General features: G+C 52.3%; 8 protein-coding genes and 1 non-coding gene across 9 annotated transcripts; 6 read left to right on the top strand and 3 right to left on the bottom strand.

The window, feature by feature from the left end:
• Positions 1–173: 173 nt before the first annotated feature.
• Positions 174–2,670, bottom strand: SEPMUDRAFT_150471 (RCC1/BLIP-II protein). The gene is made up of 3 exons (XM_016906198.1): positions 2,490–2,670; positions 2,136–2,435; positions 174–1,986 (listed from the first exon to the last, which is right to left on the bottom strand). Coding segments are annotated over exons 1-3 (1,800 nt in total). The 5' UTR covers positions 2,491–2,670; the 3' UTR covers positions 174–487.
• A 512-nt stretch (positions 2,671–3,182) lies between these two features.
• Positions 3,183–3,340, top strand: SEPMUDRAFT_t48. Its single transcript has one exon. It is a non-coding gene; the product is annotated as a tRNA-Gly (tRNA).
• Positions 3,341–4,678: 1,338 nt separating this feature from the next.
• On the top strand, positions 4,679–5,424 carry SEPMUDRAFT_127081 (DUF427-domain-containing protein). Its single transcript, XM_016902121.1, has 2 exons — positions 4,679–4,723; positions 4,787–5,424. Exon 2 carries the CDS (start codon positions 4,809–4,811, stop codon positions 5,301–5,303), a length of 495 nt encoding a protein of 164 aa, XP_016759700.1. The 5' UTR covers positions 4,679–4,723; positions 4,787–4,808; the 3' UTR covers positions 5,304–5,424.
• A 359-nt stretch (positions 5,425–5,783) lies between these two features.
• Positions 5,784–7,408, top strand: SEPMUDRAFT_165047 (uncharacterized protein; the record flags this gene model as incomplete). The annotated part of the gene is made up of 2 exons (XM_016908148.1): positions 5,784–5,840; positions 6,063–7,408. 2 exons carry the CDS (start codon positions 5,784–5,786, stop codon positions 6,621–6,623), a joined length of 618 nt encoding a protein of 205 aa, XP_016759699.1. The 3' UTR covers positions 6,624–7,408.
• Positions 7,409–7,466: 58 nt separating this feature from the next.
• Positions 7,467–9,435, top strand: SEPMUDRAFT_150469 (phosphoglucomutase). Its single transcript, XM_016906197.1, has 2 exons — positions 7,467–7,650; positions 7,731–9,435. Exons 1-2 carry the CDS (start codon positions 7,606–7,608, stop codon positions 9,348–9,350), a joined length of 1,665 nt encoding a protein of 554 aa, XP_016759698.1. The 5' UTR covers positions 7,467–7,605; the 3' UTR covers positions 9,351–9,435.
• On the bottom strand, positions 9,414–10,834 carry SEPMUDRAFT_69319 (Actin/actin-like protein; the record flags this gene model as incomplete). Its single annotated transcript, XM_016909858.1, has 1 exon — positions 9,414–10,834. Exon 1 carries the CDS (start codon positions 10,803–10,805, stop codon positions 9,414–9,416), a length of 1,392 nt encoding a protein of 463 aa, XP_016759697.1. The 5' UTR covers positions 10,806–10,834.
• Positions 10,835–11,004: 170 nt separating this feature from the next.
• Positions 11,005–13,206, top strand: SEPMUDRAFT_165044 (uncharacterized protein; the record flags this gene model as incomplete). Its single annotated transcript, XM_016908147.1, has 1 exon — positions 11,005–13,206. The coding sequence occupies one exon, from the start codon at positions 11,005–11,007 to the stop codon at positions 12,049–12,051; it is 1,047 nt and encodes a 348-aa protein (XP_016759695.1). The 3' UTR covers positions 12,052–13,206.
• On the bottom strand, positions 11,655–13,206 carry SEPMUDRAFT_127079 (uncharacterized protein). Its single transcript, XM_016902120.1, has one exon. The coding sequence runs from the start codon at positions 12,453–12,455 to the stop codon at positions 12,156–12,158; it is 300 nt and encodes a 99-aa protein (XP_016759696.1). The 5' UTR covers positions 12,456–13,206; the 3' UTR covers positions 11,655–12,155.
• Positions 13,207–14,148: 942 nt separating this feature from the next.
• Positions 14,149–16,158, top strand: SEPMUDRAFT_109626 (uncharacterized protein; the record flags this gene model as incomplete). Its single annotated transcript, XM_016900794.1, has 3 exons — positions 14,149–14,473; positions 14,501–14,782; positions 15,167–16,158. 3 exons carry the CDS (start codon positions 14,149–14,151, stop codon positions 16,156–16,158), a joined length of 1,599 nt encoding a protein of 532 aa, XP_016759694.1.
• Positions 16,159–16,482: the final 324 nt, after the last annotated feature.

Genomic DNA, 16,482 nt, shown 5'->3' with positions numbered 1-16,482 from the left:
TGTCATGACCATCAATAAATCCAAAGACAGCTTGCACGAGGACACCAATGTTCGTCCAAGACATTCCCTCAAGGCAAAGTCGTAGATAATGGCGAGGCAAAGTATGGGCGACGAGGGGCCTGTAAGAGAAATAATGGGCAGTCATTGGGAAACTCTCGGAGGCTAGGTGTTATGGAAGTGAAAATTCGTCGCATTCGCCAACTCAAACCCACCATTCCACGGCGGTGAGTCAAAGCTACCTGCGACAGCCGCGAAGAACACAGAAAGATACCATTCCCAGTCTACCGTCACGATTCGGGCAAGCCAACTCAACCCTCTGGGAAGAGTCGAAGCCGCAGACTCGAATCATGAGGTCAGTCGCCCTCTATCTCTGTGCGAATCATTACATGGTCCTGTTTGCCAGCCCAATATCCTAGTATTCGAACGCCATGCAGAAAAAGCCGCAGTGTATCTATCCTCTGGCCTGTGAATCGTGCAAAACGTCATTTCATGCTCCGTTAACCATCTCCGCTTCATCAGCCACAGCAGTGATGATGCTGAATTGACCGCCTGAAGTAGCACCGTTGAGCTTCGTGTCTCGCACAGCAGTGTTGTCAATCAGTGTAGCGACAGTTACATCATCGTCTGTGCCTTGACCCGTCTGGTAATTGGCGGAAAATCCCCATGACCACGCCTTTCCTTGTTGCGTAATGACAATGTTGTGATCCGAGGATGCGGTGACGTGGGATACAGGTCCATCAATGGCGTTGACCTTTTGTGGTACTGCGAGGATACGAGGTCGGCCAGCCTCGTCCTTGATGGTTGACCCTTCGGGAAGCTTGGCAATATCCTCTGCGGATATGCCAGTTTGTGCGCCATCGATACGTCCCCAGACGAGACAATCACCCTCTTCCGTCGCAGCGATACTGTGGTGACCACCTCCTTTGATGGTGATGATCTTCTTGCCTTTGAGCGCGGTGACGACCTTTGGATTCATGATGACAGCATCGTCTTGTCCAGCGTTGTCCATGATGCCAGTTTCGCCAAAGTTGTTCAAGCCCCAAGCATAGATGTCTCCATTCTTGGAGATTGCGAAGCTGTGGTACGCGCCAGTCTGAATCGATGTGATGACCTTTTTGGCTCCCTTGGGCAGACCAAACTCGCGAGGGAATAGTGCTTCACTCTTGGTACGCTCGACAATGCGACGGCCGAGCTGATTCTGCTGACCAGATCCCCAAGCAAACACCGCGCCTTTACTGTCCAGCGCCAGTGCGTGGTTGGCGCCTGCTTTGATACTCTTGATGTTCTTCAAGCCAGGTACGAGAACGGGACGAGTTGCGACCTTCACCTCCTGAGTGAAGCCGAAGATTCCGTCGTTGCTGCGGAATGTGCCCCATCCGTAGACCTTACCATCATCAGTCAGGACGAACGATGTCGAGTCTCCTGCGGCGACCTCCACAAATCGCGTGCCCTCTGCGACCTCAGTTTGTGACCAGTCCACCTCGGCAGGAAGCGCCTCTTTTGGATTGAGACCATTATCATCGCCGCTATCTGATTCGCTATCCGAACCAGCTGCATCCATCTCTTTCAATCCGCCATCCCACGTGGTGTCTCTTCCCAGCGTCCCTTGATCGTTCACTCCCCAAGTCAAGATCTTGTTGTCGTGTGTAAGTGCGATGACATGCATACCACCAGCCTCAATTTGCACCACGCCTACTTTGCCCGCAGACAATTCTGGGTTGAGACGCGGTCGCTTCACATCAACGCTCTTCTTCGCCGTACCCAGCCCAAGCTCGCCAGCAGTTCCCTCTCCAAACACGTACACATTCAGCTTCTGTGTCGGGGCTTCGTTGAGAACTGGTCCCTTCGTGAGAAGCTTGACCTTCTTTGCTGGCGCAGCGGTCGTCTCGTCGGCCGTCTTGCGTTTGCGGGAGGTCTTTACAGGAGCGGGGGAAGTCGCTGCAGCATCGTCCTTGGCCTTCTTGGTAGTAGTCTTTTTCGTTGCAGCTAGAGCAGAATGTTAGCAATTGCGCTTATCGATAGAGCAGGGCCGAAAAGACTTGAAAAGACGCGTCGACTTGGCTGATCTCCAGCGCGCAAATCTTGACGCGTCATCTTCTTAATCTTGATCATGACTGAGAAAGCACAGGACATACTCTTTGCCTTTGTAGCAGCCTTCTTTGGCGCGGCTTCATCGTCAGCATCCACCACCTTCTTTGGTCGGCCCTTTGCAGCACCATTGGTCTTCGCCGCGGCAGTCTTCGCAGCTGCTGTCTTGGGCGCGGGTTTTGTGAGCTTGACCTTGGTATTGGCCTTGGGTTTGACAGCGTCATCAGCAGTAGCGGCGGCTTCTTTTGTGGCAGTGTTGCGCCCGGATTTGCGGTTCGCAGGCATGGCTGCGGCGGCAGGTTCTTCTGAAGCCGGCTTCTTGGTCTTGATATACTTGATTTGGGCCACTGTTGCGCGCGTCAGTCAATGGTGCTGTTTGATGGGTGGTGGGTGCAGTTCACTTGTGATGGAGAAGTCGGTGGTCGAGGAATGTATTTGCGCTGCTGCGGATACGACACGTACTGGTGTCACCGGGATCGCGTGTTGGTGGTTCGCGCGTTAAGCGTCGTCTGATGCGAGTCACTGTACAGCGCGCCGAGTTAGCTGCAGTACCGTATGGTACAAGCTCAGCGTGATTTCGTGGTGGTGGTGATGGCAAAAGTGCGGTAGTGAGAAGAAGATTGCAGGTGGAGGAAGAATGGAAGAGTGGAAGCAGAAGCTCGCGTCTCGCCAAGAGTCGTCAGCAAGGATGACCGACCACAGCTTCGGAGTTTGACGGATATATTCACGGGGTGCTACTCCCACATCATCACACTCGTCATAAACGTCGCATACACCATCACTCGCTCTACCTATACATGTACATGTAGCTACTTTGTAAGAGGCAGACAGTCCTCGGCAGTCGATAGAAGTAAATGAGTGTCCCCTGAGAGCCCAGGTATTATCTGCAGTCAAGTCTCTTCGTAGGTATCGAGGTACATGTACTCAGCGACAGAGCGTTGGTATAGCATTCCGAAAAAGACCTATATCCCGCATCTTCACATCCCCATTCTCACATTACTTTACACCTTCCTCGAACCAGACGACACCGAACTCAAGGGTCTATATACTTCCTCGCCAACCTTGTTCACATCAATGACAAGTAAACAAGCAAAGGCGTGGTAGTGTAGTGGTCAACACGTCGGTTCCCCAGAACGGGCTCCAGACGAGCACCTGACGAGGTTACTATCAAGTAAACCACGTTAGAAGTGTGTTTGAGTCGAAGAGTATTGCTGAGAATCCGAAGGCACGAGTTCGAATCTTGTCCGCGCCAGCAAAAATATCATATTGTTTTTCTTTTTAGTGTTCTGATATTGGTGCCGGGAGTAGGATGCAGCCTTTGCAGAGATGAAATTAAGCCGGGTGGAGATATCAGTTATTATGTCTTCGAGAGTGGGATACATGTCTCTTTTGGTAGACGAGGTCACGTCTTTTCTCAGGAGATACGGACTCTCAGCTTCTTTGGTTCCGATGCTAAAGGCTGATGACTGAAGCGTAAGAACATGAGAGTGAGTCGACGCCGTAGCTAGACGAGTAGAGGACTAACACCCGGCCCTGCTTGTATGTTCAGTACTAAAGGACTGCAGATGGTCGATCATAGCGATCACGAGCTGAGCCGAGCTTCCTAGAAGCATTTCCACAGGCTATACCGGAACTGTAGGGTATAATCAGCTCTTCGGTGCAGGCCAAAGCAGGACGCCTCACAGGTAGCAACGCCACCGCTTCCATCGGGCTGAGATTCCAGCCTTGCAGCGACGCAGCGCACCGTATCCTGACGAACTGTATTCGGTATGACATTGTCCGCCGAGACGACTATTACCCTGAATGACATGGAATTTCTAGGAGCCGGGAGAGGGAGAGGAGGGGATGGGGGATGTCTCTGCGTCGACGACAGATGATCGACTGTCGAGTTGGAACAGGACGGGGAACATGAGGTGCCGGTCGGGTTCTTGTTTGCCTCGGGCGCCAACATCTGACGACGGGAGGTCGATACTTACATGTATCGTTGAGATGAAAGATTGAGATCCATGATTGTTAATTAAGTGGCTATCAGCGTCTTCTGGAGTTTTCGCTGTCTCCGCAGATCCAGGTTGGTTTTCCCCGGAAAGTTCCTGGCGGTTGCGATAATGGCTAATGGATTAACCACACTACCTCGATGGTATTTCGGGTGTCTGACTTATTTGTTCTGTGATCAACTGCAAAAATCCTTCGTAGTTACAAGGATTATTCTCATCATTGCAGTCTCACTATCTGGTGTCGAACAATGATATCCGGTAAGAGAACTCGTCGCCACGAACAGCCAAGCTACCGGAATCCAGTCCATCTAGACCGCTGCTATCTCCTCAGAGAACAGGAGGGGAAGGCAAGGGGGGGATGTCTGATGATTCCAAAGCTAAGGTACCAGGTATCTAACTGTTCGGTAACATATGTACCTGTACCTATAAAGTATAGGTAGTACCTAGGTATAGGGTAGTCCGCATGGACAAAATAAGAAAATTAGCGCGATCTTCTAAACGCAGGGCGCGCTAAATCTAGACCTAATCCGTTACTAAGGCACCTTAAAAAGCCCCCGCCGCTATACCTCCCTCCCTCCCTACCTGCCTGCCTGTGTGCTACATCAACAGGTACAGTATTGCCTCCTACACATGTACAAAAGGTATAGTACCTGTATACCGCACTTTTATTGACCCACAATGTAACAAGTATATGGTCAATACAGGTTGAACATCATCAGAAGAACCATGTCTAGCACTACGTCCACTGGCAAAATGCTCAATCCTCGCGACTTTCCTCGCCCACCACTCTGCGAACGAACACCTCGCCATCTCGAGATCAAGTGGAATGGACAGACCATAGCAGACACAAAAGATGCATACTGGGTCCTGGAAACATATCATCCACCAACTTACTATTTGCCGCCATCATCTCTCAAAGTCCAGCTCAGCAAGAACAGTCGTAGCTCGTACTGCGAATGGAAAGGCACCGCAAGTTACTATGACCTCGCGAATCCCAACGACGCGAAGGACGTAGTGAAGAGTCGCATCTGGTCTTATGATAATCCCACTGGCGGCTTCCGGGAGATCAAGGACTATTTGAGCTTCTATGCGGGACCTTGGGATTGTTACGTGGATGGCGAGAAGGTGGTGCCGCAGCCTGGTGACTTTTATGGTGGGTGGACGACGAGCGATATTGATACAAGTCATGTCAAAGGCGCACCAGGCACCAGGCATTGGTGATAGCGCATCTTAAGTGGGTGTCGGAGCTCATTGCAAACATGATTTACGTATATACATCTGGTATTGGGACTCTTGCGTTTTGCTTTTTCGCGTCTTCATTTCCAATTACACCCCAACATCACAGACCTCAACAGCATGGACACTCTAGATCTATGTCTAGGTAGCTGTAGAAAACTGCGAAAGGTTTTCCTGACGTGGAAGTCGACAGCGTTACAGATGAGTAGAATCGTGTGCCAGAGCAGTCTAGCATGTTTGCTATCGCGTTTAGGAGTCGCGCTAAGCATGAGATAGATCAGTCTGGAATTCCCTTGGAACATGAAAACAACGTTGTCGTCGATATGCTTGAAAGCAAAATGCGTGCTTATCAATGCGATGCCTTGTAGCAACGATGTATTCGGGAGTGGCTCCTGCTCTTCATTGTATAAATCCATAGCTGCATTCTTGCAAGTGATGTTCACCATTGTATTTTGTTTACCTTACATGTATGGTGGAGCGTCAGGCAGGTCGGCCCGAAGATCGGCTTTCTCGGGACGGACGGTCCGCAATCGACAAGCGCTGACCAATCTCTATGCCATGATGACATTTCGAGATTCATAGACCACTGCAGAGTCCATTTGCCATCGCAACACAACATTGCCAATCTCCACTACCGCCACACACACCATGGCATTACCTAGCATACCGCGAACATGCGTCTTCGCATTCCGATCAACATCACGACAAGCCTGCACCCGCGCCCATCACACTCCCGCATACCAGCCAACGCCACTATACCTCGATTTCCTCGCTCCCTCATGGCGACCGCGAGCACAGTCCCCACGACAGGTATATCCTAGCTGCCGAAGAGCAGCAGCGCCCCATAGTAGATCATTCACAACGCATTTTCCCCTCCGTGCGACAAAAACAATCCTCAACCCGCGCAAGGACGACTCAGGCAACGAAATGTCCATCACCATAACGCCCCGCGCCGCCCACCGTCTCCAGAAGATCGCAGAAAAGGACTCGAATCCCGACCTAGCACTGCGAGTAGCTGTCGAGAGTGGGGGATGTCATGGATTTCAGTATCTGATGAGTCTGACTTCAGTGAAAGACGCGGATTCGACCGAGGATTCGGTATTCGAGAATGAGGAGAGGGTGGATACAGGTGACCAAGAGGGATACAGGGCAAAGGTGATTATGGACGAACCTAGCTTGGAACTGTTGAAGGGGAGTAGTGTTGATTACACGATGGAGCTGATTGGGAGTCAGTTCAAAGTCGTGGGGATACCTGGGGCAAAGAGTAGTTGCGGATGTGGGACGAGTTTTGATATCGCTGCGTGATGGTATTTGGAAGGAAGGGAAGAGAAGGGAAGGGGGGATCGACTTAAAGATCATCGATCCTGTTCGAAACAGCCACGATGTGGTTCATACACTCGGCACGTTCGCGAGCAGGCAAAGACCTGATATCGTAGGACTTGCCCGTGCGGCATGAAGAGGTCAGCATGTTGCGTTCAGTTGTTGGGAGATGCAGCTGTCCGTCCTGGACTTCACATGGCATGAACGATGTTGATCAAGATGTTGAGCTGTGCTACGTGCACTTCTGAAGCTTGAAGACACCGAACTTCCGATCTAGCGGAGCTACTGAATACATCGGCGACCGAACGGACTACACACTTGGACTACGTGTGTATACTTTGCTTGCGACGTCGCGGTGCTTCATGGTCTGTCGCGAATATATGCAGAGCGTCTAAAAGGCGATCGTCGTGGGGGGACCTGACTTGGAGGTTCGCGAAGGAAGAGCATATCACAATGACTACCTGAGCATACCTATACCTACCTTATTGCTACAGCATGCGTGTACTATGTACACTACCATGTACACTACGACTTCGGCTGGTGCATGGGAAGTGTGGAAAGGAGCCGTCACTCTCATTCGCTAGGCGGTGTGACAGAATGGGCAAGCACTCTAGGCATATTGAAGGAAATGCTCGGCGGCATTGTGCCGGTATGCATCTGAAGTGTCGTGCAGATCATTGGCTCCATATAGTGATATAGTACGGTTATAGTCGCCCAACGCTTCGAGCACAATCGGCGGCAATGACCGTTTGCCGTCAACAAATAATTTTGCCCCACTTCGAATGCGGGCACACTGCAACTGCCCGGCCATCCATCACTTCGACACAACTTCACACCACCACCTCCTTCGACCCTTTCCTCCTCCTCCTCCTCCTCCTGCTCATCCCGTCCTCTTCCTCTCCCACCCACTGCGTGAGGTGCACGACTTTCACTTTTCAAGACACATTGGCTCAGAAGCACAGTCAGCATGAGCGTCAAGACAGTACAGACCAAAGCGTTTGGCGACCAGAAGGTATAGTACCTGATCTTCTCTCTTTTGCTCTTCTAGGTATCCATCATCAGCTGCCATGGACTCAGCTAACCAACGTCCAGCCAGGAACATCAGGGCTGCGGAAGAAGGTCAAGGTGTTTCAGCAAGCTCACTACTCCGAGAACTTCGTCGCTTCGATCCTGCTGTCCATCCCGGAGGGTGTTGAAAACTCCTTCCTCGTCGTAGGCGGAGATGGTCGATACTGGAATCCCGAGGTCACACAGCTGATCGCTAAGATTGGAGCTGCATACGGAGTCAAGAAGCTGTTGATCGGACAGAATGGCATCCTCTCCACGCCTGCTGCTTCTCACTTGATCCGGGTGAAGAAGGCCACCGGTGGTATCTTGCTCACAGCGTCGCACAACCCAGGTGGTCCCGACGAGGACTTTGGCATTAAATACAATTTGACCAATGGAGCTCCTGCACCCGAGAGCGTCACCAACAAAATCTACGAGACATCCAAGACCCTTAGCGAGTACAAAATTGCAGACATCCCCGACATCGACCTCAGCACTATTGGCACCAAGACGTATGGCCCGCTCGAGGTCGAGATTGTGCACAGCACTGAAGACTACGTGAAGATGCTCAAAGACATCTTTGACTTTGACCTGATCAAGAAGTTCCTCAAGGAACACTCCGACTTCAAGATCCTATTCGATGGCCTCAGCGGCGTGACTGGTAATTACGGTGTGGACGTATTTGAGAAAGAGCTTGGACAGAAGGGCAGCACACAAAACTGCGTGCCCAAGCCAGACTTTGGCGGACACCACCCAGATCCCAACCTCGTATATGCAAAGTCGCTGGTCGACCGCGTGGACAAGGAGGGCATTCACTTTGGAGCGGCATCGGACGGCGATGGAGACCGCAACATGATTTATGGAGCGAACTCATTCGTCTCACCCGGTGACTCGCTCGCCATCATTGCGCACTATGCCGATCTGATTCCCTACTTCAAGAAGCAGGGCGTCTACGGTCTCGCCCGATCCATGCCCACATCGGGTGCGGTCGATCTTGTGGCCAAAAAGAAGGGTCTCCAGAGCTACGAAGTGCCGACAGGATGGAAGTTCTTCTGCGGTCTCTTCGATTCCGACAAGATGAACATCTGTGGAGAGGAGTCTTTCGGTACCGGCTCCAACCACATTCGCGAGAAGGATGGTCTCTGGGCTATCGTTGCTTGGCTCAACATCATTGCTGGTGTGGGCGAGCAGACCGGCAGCACACCTTCGATCAACAGCATCCAACACGACTTCTGGAATATTTACGGTCGCACATTCTTCACACGTTACGATTACGAGGGTGTGGACAGCGATGGCGCCAACAAAGTGGTTGCACACGTCAAGGAGCTGATCACCACGCAAAAAGACACATTCGTCGGCAGCACCATCTCAGGCCGCAAGGTTATCGAGGCGGACGACTTCAGCTACACGGACCTCGATGGCAGCGTGAGCAAGAACCAGGGCATCTACGTCAAGTTCGACGACGGCAGCCGCATTGTCGTACGTCTGTCCGGCACTGGCAGCTCTGGCGCCACGATTCGCCTGTATGTGGAGAAGCACGAGTCGGACAAGAGCAAGTACAGCTTGGATGCTCAAGACTATCTCAAGGATAACGTCAAGCTGGCGACGGACCTGTTGAAGCTGCAGGAGTATGTTGGACGTACTGAGCCTGATGTCAAGACATGAAGTCTTCACGTCACTTTATACTACTACTACATGTACCTACCTACAGGCACCTACATTAGGTATCTATTTACCAACCTTGCCAGCAAACTTCCTCCTCGTCCACACATCGCCATGCTCTTCATACTCTTTTCTCGTGACGACCAATGCTTTTAACACATCCTCGTTTTGTGCCAATCGTGCGCCTCCCAGCCACGCATTCTTGACGGGATCTTCCGCCTTTGCCACTCGTACGACATAGCCCTCGTCAATACGCATGCGCAGATCATTTTCGAGGCGTTCGACAAAGCCTGGTAGAAGAGTCGTTCCTCCTACCACGACAATGTTTCCCAGGAAAGATTGCCATAAACCTTTCGGTAAGGCGTGTAAGGTTTGGAGAATAGTGCCGGCGATACCTTCTTGCTGCATACCCAAATCGCTCGGCGTGAAGAGGATTTCAGGGGTGGTGAAGCGCTCATTGCCAATCGGCAAGACCATTTCACTCCAGCCTCCCGCTGCACCTCCAATTCCCAATCTCCTCATTTTGGCGCCTTGGCTAGGATCGTGTGGTCGGGGGAAGCCTCGGAGGAGGCGTTCGTAGTCCGGTAAGACATAATCGACGACCAGACTCGCATCGATGGTTCGGTGGTCTTTTTGCCCGCCTTTCCAGACTCTCTCTAAGCGATCGGAGAAGTCTTGCGCCGAGGGACACACGTAACATGTGTCTTCTTTGATTTCTTGCGAGATCCACTCTTCGCGATGCATGTCCATGGTGCGGGAGAGGAGGGAACGCAGATAGTTGGTGAGAGTTTTGCCACCGATATCCAGACGTCGGCAAGCGGGGTGGAGCGGACGGCCGTGGTATAGAGGGGTGACTGTAGTGTGAGAGTGGCCGGCGTCGACGATCAAGACCGATTGCAGAGGGACGCCATGGGGAAGAAGGGGTGGCGTAGGGGTGGTGGTGGTGGTGGGAAAGGGCGAGGGGGCGTAGGCGTTCAGGGCGGGAGAGATGGTGCGGTAGAGAGCATGAAACTCGAATTCTTCAAAGATGATTTCATCGGCATTCCGGGACAGGACGGTGGGCGCATTGGGGGCTTCGGTGTAGAGGAGGGTGGTGTGGTGAGGATCACAGCGAAAGGGCGATTGCGGGTGGAGCAGAGTGCGCTCCCAGATGGTCTTTTCGGCTTCCCAGCTGACGACGTAGCCTTTCTCGACCGCTCTACGGATCTGCAGCTCGCCAAAGTCGCGGCAGTCGTCGAGTTCCTGGCCAATGTAGGTGAGCTTGTCGCGTTGTGAGCGGGCAATGCAGTTGGCCACAGCATGGCAGTCCTGCACTTTCGGCTCCGATCCGGCCACACTGAAGCCCGCCTTGATCGAGTGTGCGCCGTTGTCGAAGACGAGTGTCCTCTTGCCCAGTCGATCTGCGTGGCCACCTTCGGTCGACGTCTTGCTGGTCACACTGGGCTTGGATTTGGCCATTTCATTTCATTTCATCAATTCATCTCATCATTCCATAATGTTGGTGTTCTAGGTAGGTACCTTAAGGCTTAACTTACCTCCTAGGAGGTAAGGTATGCTGGGTCTTGGCTGAGTCAGGTACCTACTAGTTCTGTATATTTTTTTGTGCTTCCATCATCATTGTTCCACCGTGCTTCTACACAGACAGAGACAACAAACAATGGCCCCTTCTGCAGCCGACAAGAAGACGCTCCAGGATCTGATCCAATCAACCCAGGCACTCCTCCAGCAATTCATCTCCTCTCTCCACTCCATCGAAACCAATCGACTCGACTCTGCTCCCAACCCGCTCCACGTCCTGCGCGACTCGGCGAAACTGCTCAAGGCACACACCACCAAACTCTCCCTTTTGGCCATCAACACGCCCTTTACGCCCTCGGAAATCACCAAGATCCTCCGTGAACTGGCGGGAACATGTCTGCCTGCCATGATGTCTGCGGTGCAGATCTGCGAGCAAGAAAAGTCGACGTGGGGCAGTAGCATGGGCAGAGAAGTGACGAATCGCGTAAGGAGAGTCTTCCGAGAGGTGGAGAATCTGCTCAAGGAACTGAAGAGCATCGCTGGCGGCAACGGCCAAGGAGCAACCAAGGCGCGGGACAGTCTGGCGAGCACGGGAGTCGTCTGGGAGTCGTGCGATGCTCTGATCGAGCTGGAGAGACTAGGCGTTGCGGGCTTAGCAGTGAAGAAGGCGGAAGAGTATCGCGATACTATAAAAGATGCCATTGCAGAGCTGCAGGAATGGAAGGACGACGTGGACGATGCTCTGCTCGACAGTGGCGACGATGGTGTTGATGGAGATGCAGACAGTTTGGACGACATCTTCCACGCTGCAAACAGCTGCCCCAAAGACCGTCCAGAATTGAAGGAGCTCCTCGATGTGGCCACCGGGAAGTTGAAGAAGATTGTGTTCCTCTACACCGCCATTGGAAAGAGACGATTCAAGACATTTGGATCCAAGCCATTGGAAGATTCACGAAGCGTGCAGGACCTCGACCATATCCTCCAAGGTCTGCATGCCCTCCAAGAAGATGTCGACGACATTGCAGCTGGCTTTTACGACCTGGACGAAGACGCGGTGAAGCAAGTGTTGAACAAATGCGTGGCTGATGCACGCGAAATCAGCAACCTCGCACGGCTCGACTGGAGAGCTCAAGAGGACGAATTTACAGCGTGGCGAGACAAGTGGGACGAAGCTCTTGTTGGGTGAAAAGACGCCAGTGATAATTACAATTCCTCTGCTCACTACTACAATCTTTCCGCAATAATGACTTTCAGCAGGTACTGAATGAAGGTCGCGGTACCTTACTTGACCTACAAGGTCGCCAAAGCAGCTCCCACCAATCCAATGACGAGCGCTGTGCCGACCATCCTCATACCCGCCTCGACGCTTGCAGCGCCACCTGTGCTCTGTGCCGGGCCGGAGGCATTGGTGGCATTGTGTCCTGTTTCCATGGATCCCATACCCGACGTAGTATTGGTCATGTTGGCCATCTCCGAATCCGTCATGTTCATATCGTTCTTCGACGTGGCGGAAGGAGTCATATCGGTGTTTGCAGCATATCCAGCAGGCGAGCTGGATGGTGGAGCTTCTGGACCGGTACCACTCGACATGTTCGATGCCGGCCCGGAAGCGGGAGTGGGCAGTTGACCTGCCGCGGCCTTTTCGCAGAGTTGTGGATCTGGAGATGGAGGGTCGAATTTCTCGCCCTTGGCGGCAAAGGCTGCGACGCAGATGCCGTTGGAAATTTTGAGGGTTTCTACATTTCACTTCATCAGCTCCCACTCGTCCATCGCCCGCCATATCGAAGGCATATGGGTTGTGCTGCTGCTGCAGCTGCTGCAGCTGCTGCAGCAAGGCACGGATGATTGATGGATCCCTTCACTCACCAGTCACTTCATCGGGCGTGCAAGTACTTCCACACACGCAAGGGATCAGCGACTTTACGATGTCTTCGGCGCCCGTAGTGCACAGACAGTAGGTGTCTGTCACGGAGCAGCTCGTGGTTCCTGCGGCGGCGACCACGCACTGCAGGGCACATTGCGGGATCTTGCTAATGTCGATGCCCACGGAAGACGAATCCATGGTGCCATCTGCGAGTGCGAGGCTTGCTGCAGCTGCAGCGAAAGTGAGAAAGGCGTGCATTGTGGGAAGGAGAAGAGGAAGATGATGATAACGAGTTGATTAGAGGGAGAGGCAGAAGATGGAATCTTGCTGAGACGGATGTCACGGGCAAGTAGTAGTAGGCACACCGCACACTGGTGCTCTTCAGGAGTAAGTAGGGAAAAGTAAGATGGAGAGGATGAAATGCGCTGGTATAGGTACGTTTCGGTAATAGCAGGTAATAATCATAATCATGATACTGGCCACGATGAAACGTGACGGTACCTAGACAGGTAGTGAACAGTTATTGGACCCATCATCCTTCCATCGTCCAGGCCAGGGCTACCGTTGAAAAATGCAGCACGTATGAAGTATGATGAGAAGCCAGTATGGCTTGGAACAGGAGGACAGAGGATGATGCTGATGATAGGAGGAGTACGACAGTACGAAAGTGCAGGTAATGAGCAGATCTGTATCGGGAAAGGCGCACTAGGAGGAAGCTTCACGTGCGACTGGGAAGGGACTGGGAAGGTCCTGGTAGTGGAGGCTTGTCAGGAGTGGGAAACGGGGAAAGCTGTTCGTCAGGAACTGGGGGGGAGAACCTCTTCCCTGGTGATGGGAGGGAGCGGGAACATGGAGCTTGGGTAGGTAGTATGGACGATGAAGAAGAAAGACTTGGTGAGCTTCTTTTTCTCTTTTTCTCTTTTTCTCTCTTTTCTTTTTTTATTTTTTTTATATATGTATATATATCTCTCTCTCTCGCTCACACGGGGAGAGCCTCGGAGGGTTGTCGTCTCAGAGGGTCCCCTCCCTGATGGTGAAGTATTCGTCCCGTCACATAGCCCGGCGGAAGATGGCTTGCCACAACCTGGAAACGAGAAGGTATTGATCTTTAAATGTCCATCTCATCAATTCAGAATGAACATGGCCATCCCTCGATTTCCTCATCATGTCATGATCATAATGCTGAGGGATACAGCCGTCAGAAAGCGTCACGAGCATGGCTTGGAGCCTTCTTGCTTCTCCCCGGTTCCTGGAATAGGGCCCGGGCTTACTTTTGAGAAACACGTGCCAAGGCTGGGATGACAGAAGTCTGTGTTGTCTGTGTACCAGGTAGAGTGGTAGAGACAATGGATGTCAGACCCGAGGGCCGACAGTACCTTACCAGGCCCTTACCTCCATCATCCCCGCCATGTACACGACATGGTATTACCTCCCCTCGTCACCTCACACACGCGTCGGCACGCCACGCCACGCCACGCCACGCTGTCTGACGAGTACATTGTCTGTCTGTCTGTTTCCGTACTTGTACAACACGACTACTTGGTCAGGATCGATGACATGAGAGAGAGAGAGAAGAGAGAGAAGAGAGAGAGGAGAGAGAGGAGAGAGAACAGGAGAAAGAAAGTTTCCATGTTGACAGTATACTCTAGGCTGTGCAACCAACAGGCGCCGGGGATCCCCTTCACTACGAAGATTTGCCGCAGCACGGAGCCGAATATGGCTGGCGATGGCTGGCGGGGAGACGGTAGGCTTATTTACTACAGTCTACTAGTACTAGGAGGGAGGAGGTATGAGGATGAGGACGAGGGAGGACTGGGAAGACTGGGAGGACTGGGAGGTAGGCGGAGAGGATCCGACGAGGAAGAAACGTCACTCGCTCGATCAGTACTGACTTCCGCGCGTCGATACCAACTTAGCAACGGGGGCAAATGGGAAAATGGGCAAATGGGCAAATGGGCAAATGGGCTAATGGGCATCAACGTGTTGACCATTGCCAATGCCAATGTCCGCGGTCCTCGCCAAGCAATAACGAAAGTGACGTTGACACTCATAGGTAAGGTAAGGTAGGTATTCATCGTTTTTTATATTAGGTAGGGTCAGGTACTCTCCCTCTCTCACTGAGAAGCATGCCATTACTCCCGCTTCGACAGTACCGTAGGAGGTACACCACGATATCTCTCGCCATGGCAACAACAGCATGAACAAACACACTTGACACCGCATGCAAATTGAACGGCTGACTGCGTGTGACAGTCGTGAGCCCGCCCCCGTTGTGCAACCCATTCTAGTCACCTGCCGTTGAGCTGCAAACAGCGTGTCCCAGTTATCCATCCAGCCATCCAGCCATCCATCCTGGATATCCATTATCTATTCTTCGCTGCCCTCCCGCCTTGTATGATGGTCTCGCAACATACTGCATCTTCTACTCTATTTCTAGATGTGGACGAACAAGAAAATGCACCAGGCACCAGAAGCACCAGACGACCACGACGGAGTGTGCAAGATGTGCCTCCCCATGTCAAAATCAAAATCAAAATCCTTTCTCCACAGACTTCTCCAGCGAGATTCATGGAGCGAGGGCAAGGACAACAACAACAACAACAACAACAACAAGGAAAAGCAAGAACTGCCAGGCAATCCCCCACCATCTTGGAACCACCACCACCATCATCGTCATCATCGTCATCAACAACAACAACAACAACAACAACAACCTCAACCTCAACAACATCAACAACAACAACAACCTCGTGCTTCGGCGCACCACCACCGGCATCGTCGCAGCCTCAGCAAAACCCTCCAAGATGTCATCAAAATCCAAGCTCCGCAAGAGTACTTCCAGTCCCAGCAACGTCTCTCCGGCCGTCTCTCCCGTCTGCCCAGCGTCAGAGGCATCTCCCGAACACCGAGCGTGCACAATCACCCACGAGTCTCTCGACCCCCGAGTATGGTTCGGATCCCCCGCCCCACCAGCCTTCGAATCTCCTCGTCTCGTCCGCCCAGTTGGCATCGCATTTCGAGACCTCCGAGTATCGTAGTGCGATACTCCGACACGGAGACGGCCACAGCAGTCATCAATCGGTCCGATGTGGCCATTATCGACCACACCAGGAGGGAACAGTCGGAGTCGCCTCCGATGCCGCTGCTCAGAGGCACGAGGAGCAATGGCTCGTGGGATGGCCGGAGGAGAAGCAATTGAAGAGGAGAAGGAGGAGGAGGAGGAGCAGGAGTAGGAGTAGGAGCAGGACTAGAAGTGGGAAAGGGTCTGATAGCAGTCATGTGGATGTGCTCGTGTGCGATGGGGATCTGGAGCAGGAGAGTGGTGGTATGGAATGTGGACAGCGTGATGGGCTGCCGTTAGAAGATGTGTTGGAGCTGATCTTGGCATTGATTCCGACCAAGGACGAGAGGCCGATGATCAATGCATGACGGATGTGATTGGTCCATGGCGATTTCTTTCGCCCGCCTTTCCTTTTTTTTTCCCTCTTTTTCTTTTGTGATGATGTGCTGCAGATGAAATGGATATGGGGCCTTTGGCTATCAATGACTGGGGTGGTGCTCAAAACATGCGGATCTGTACTTTGTCTTAGGAAATGGGAACCTACAGTATGTGCTGAATATAATACATGAGACTATGACAGAAGGATTTCAGAAAGATGGCCCTGCATCGCCTCCTGCTGTGATTGATTATGATGCCCATGATCTTCGCCGGAGAACGATTGGAATACATTCTGCCACTTTGATATATGGTGG

The sequence above is a fragment of the Sphaerulina musiva genome, assembly GCF_000320565.1.
Source record: "Sphaerulina musiva SO2202 unplaced genomic scaffold SEPMUscaffold_7, whole genome shotgun sequence".
Taxonomy (NCBI): Eukaryota; Fungi; Ascomycota; class Dothideomycetes; order Mycosphaerellales; family Mycosphaerellaceae; genus Sphaerulina; species Sphaerulina musiva.
This window is presented reverse-complemented; position numbering and strand designations above follow the sequence as displayed.

Bases quoted from the DNA above. Each gene is read 5' to 3' on its own strand.
- SEPMUDRAFT_150471 (XM_016906198.1), bottom strand. The intron at 1,987-2,135 runs GTATGTCCTGTG...ATTCTGCTCTAG, and splicing joins GGCTGCTACAAAGGCAAAGA to CTGCAACGAAAAAGACTACT.
- SEPMUDRAFT_150469 (XM_016906197.1), top strand. From the start codon at position 7,606: ATGAGCGTCAAGACAGTACAGACCAAAGCGTTTGGCGACCAGAAG. The intron at 7,651-7,730 runs GTATAGTACCTG...ACCAACGTCCAG, and splicing joins AAGCGTTTGGCGACCAGAAG to CCAGGAACATCAGGGCTGCG.
- SEPMUDRAFT_127081 (XM_016902121.1), top strand. From the start codon at position 4,809: ATGTCTAGCACTACGTCCACTGGCAAAATGCTCAATCCTCGCGACTTT.
- SEPMUDRAFT_127079 (XM_016902120.1), bottom strand. From the start codon at position 12,455: ATGTCGAGTGGTACCGGTCCAGAAGCTCCACCATCCAGCTCGCCTGCT.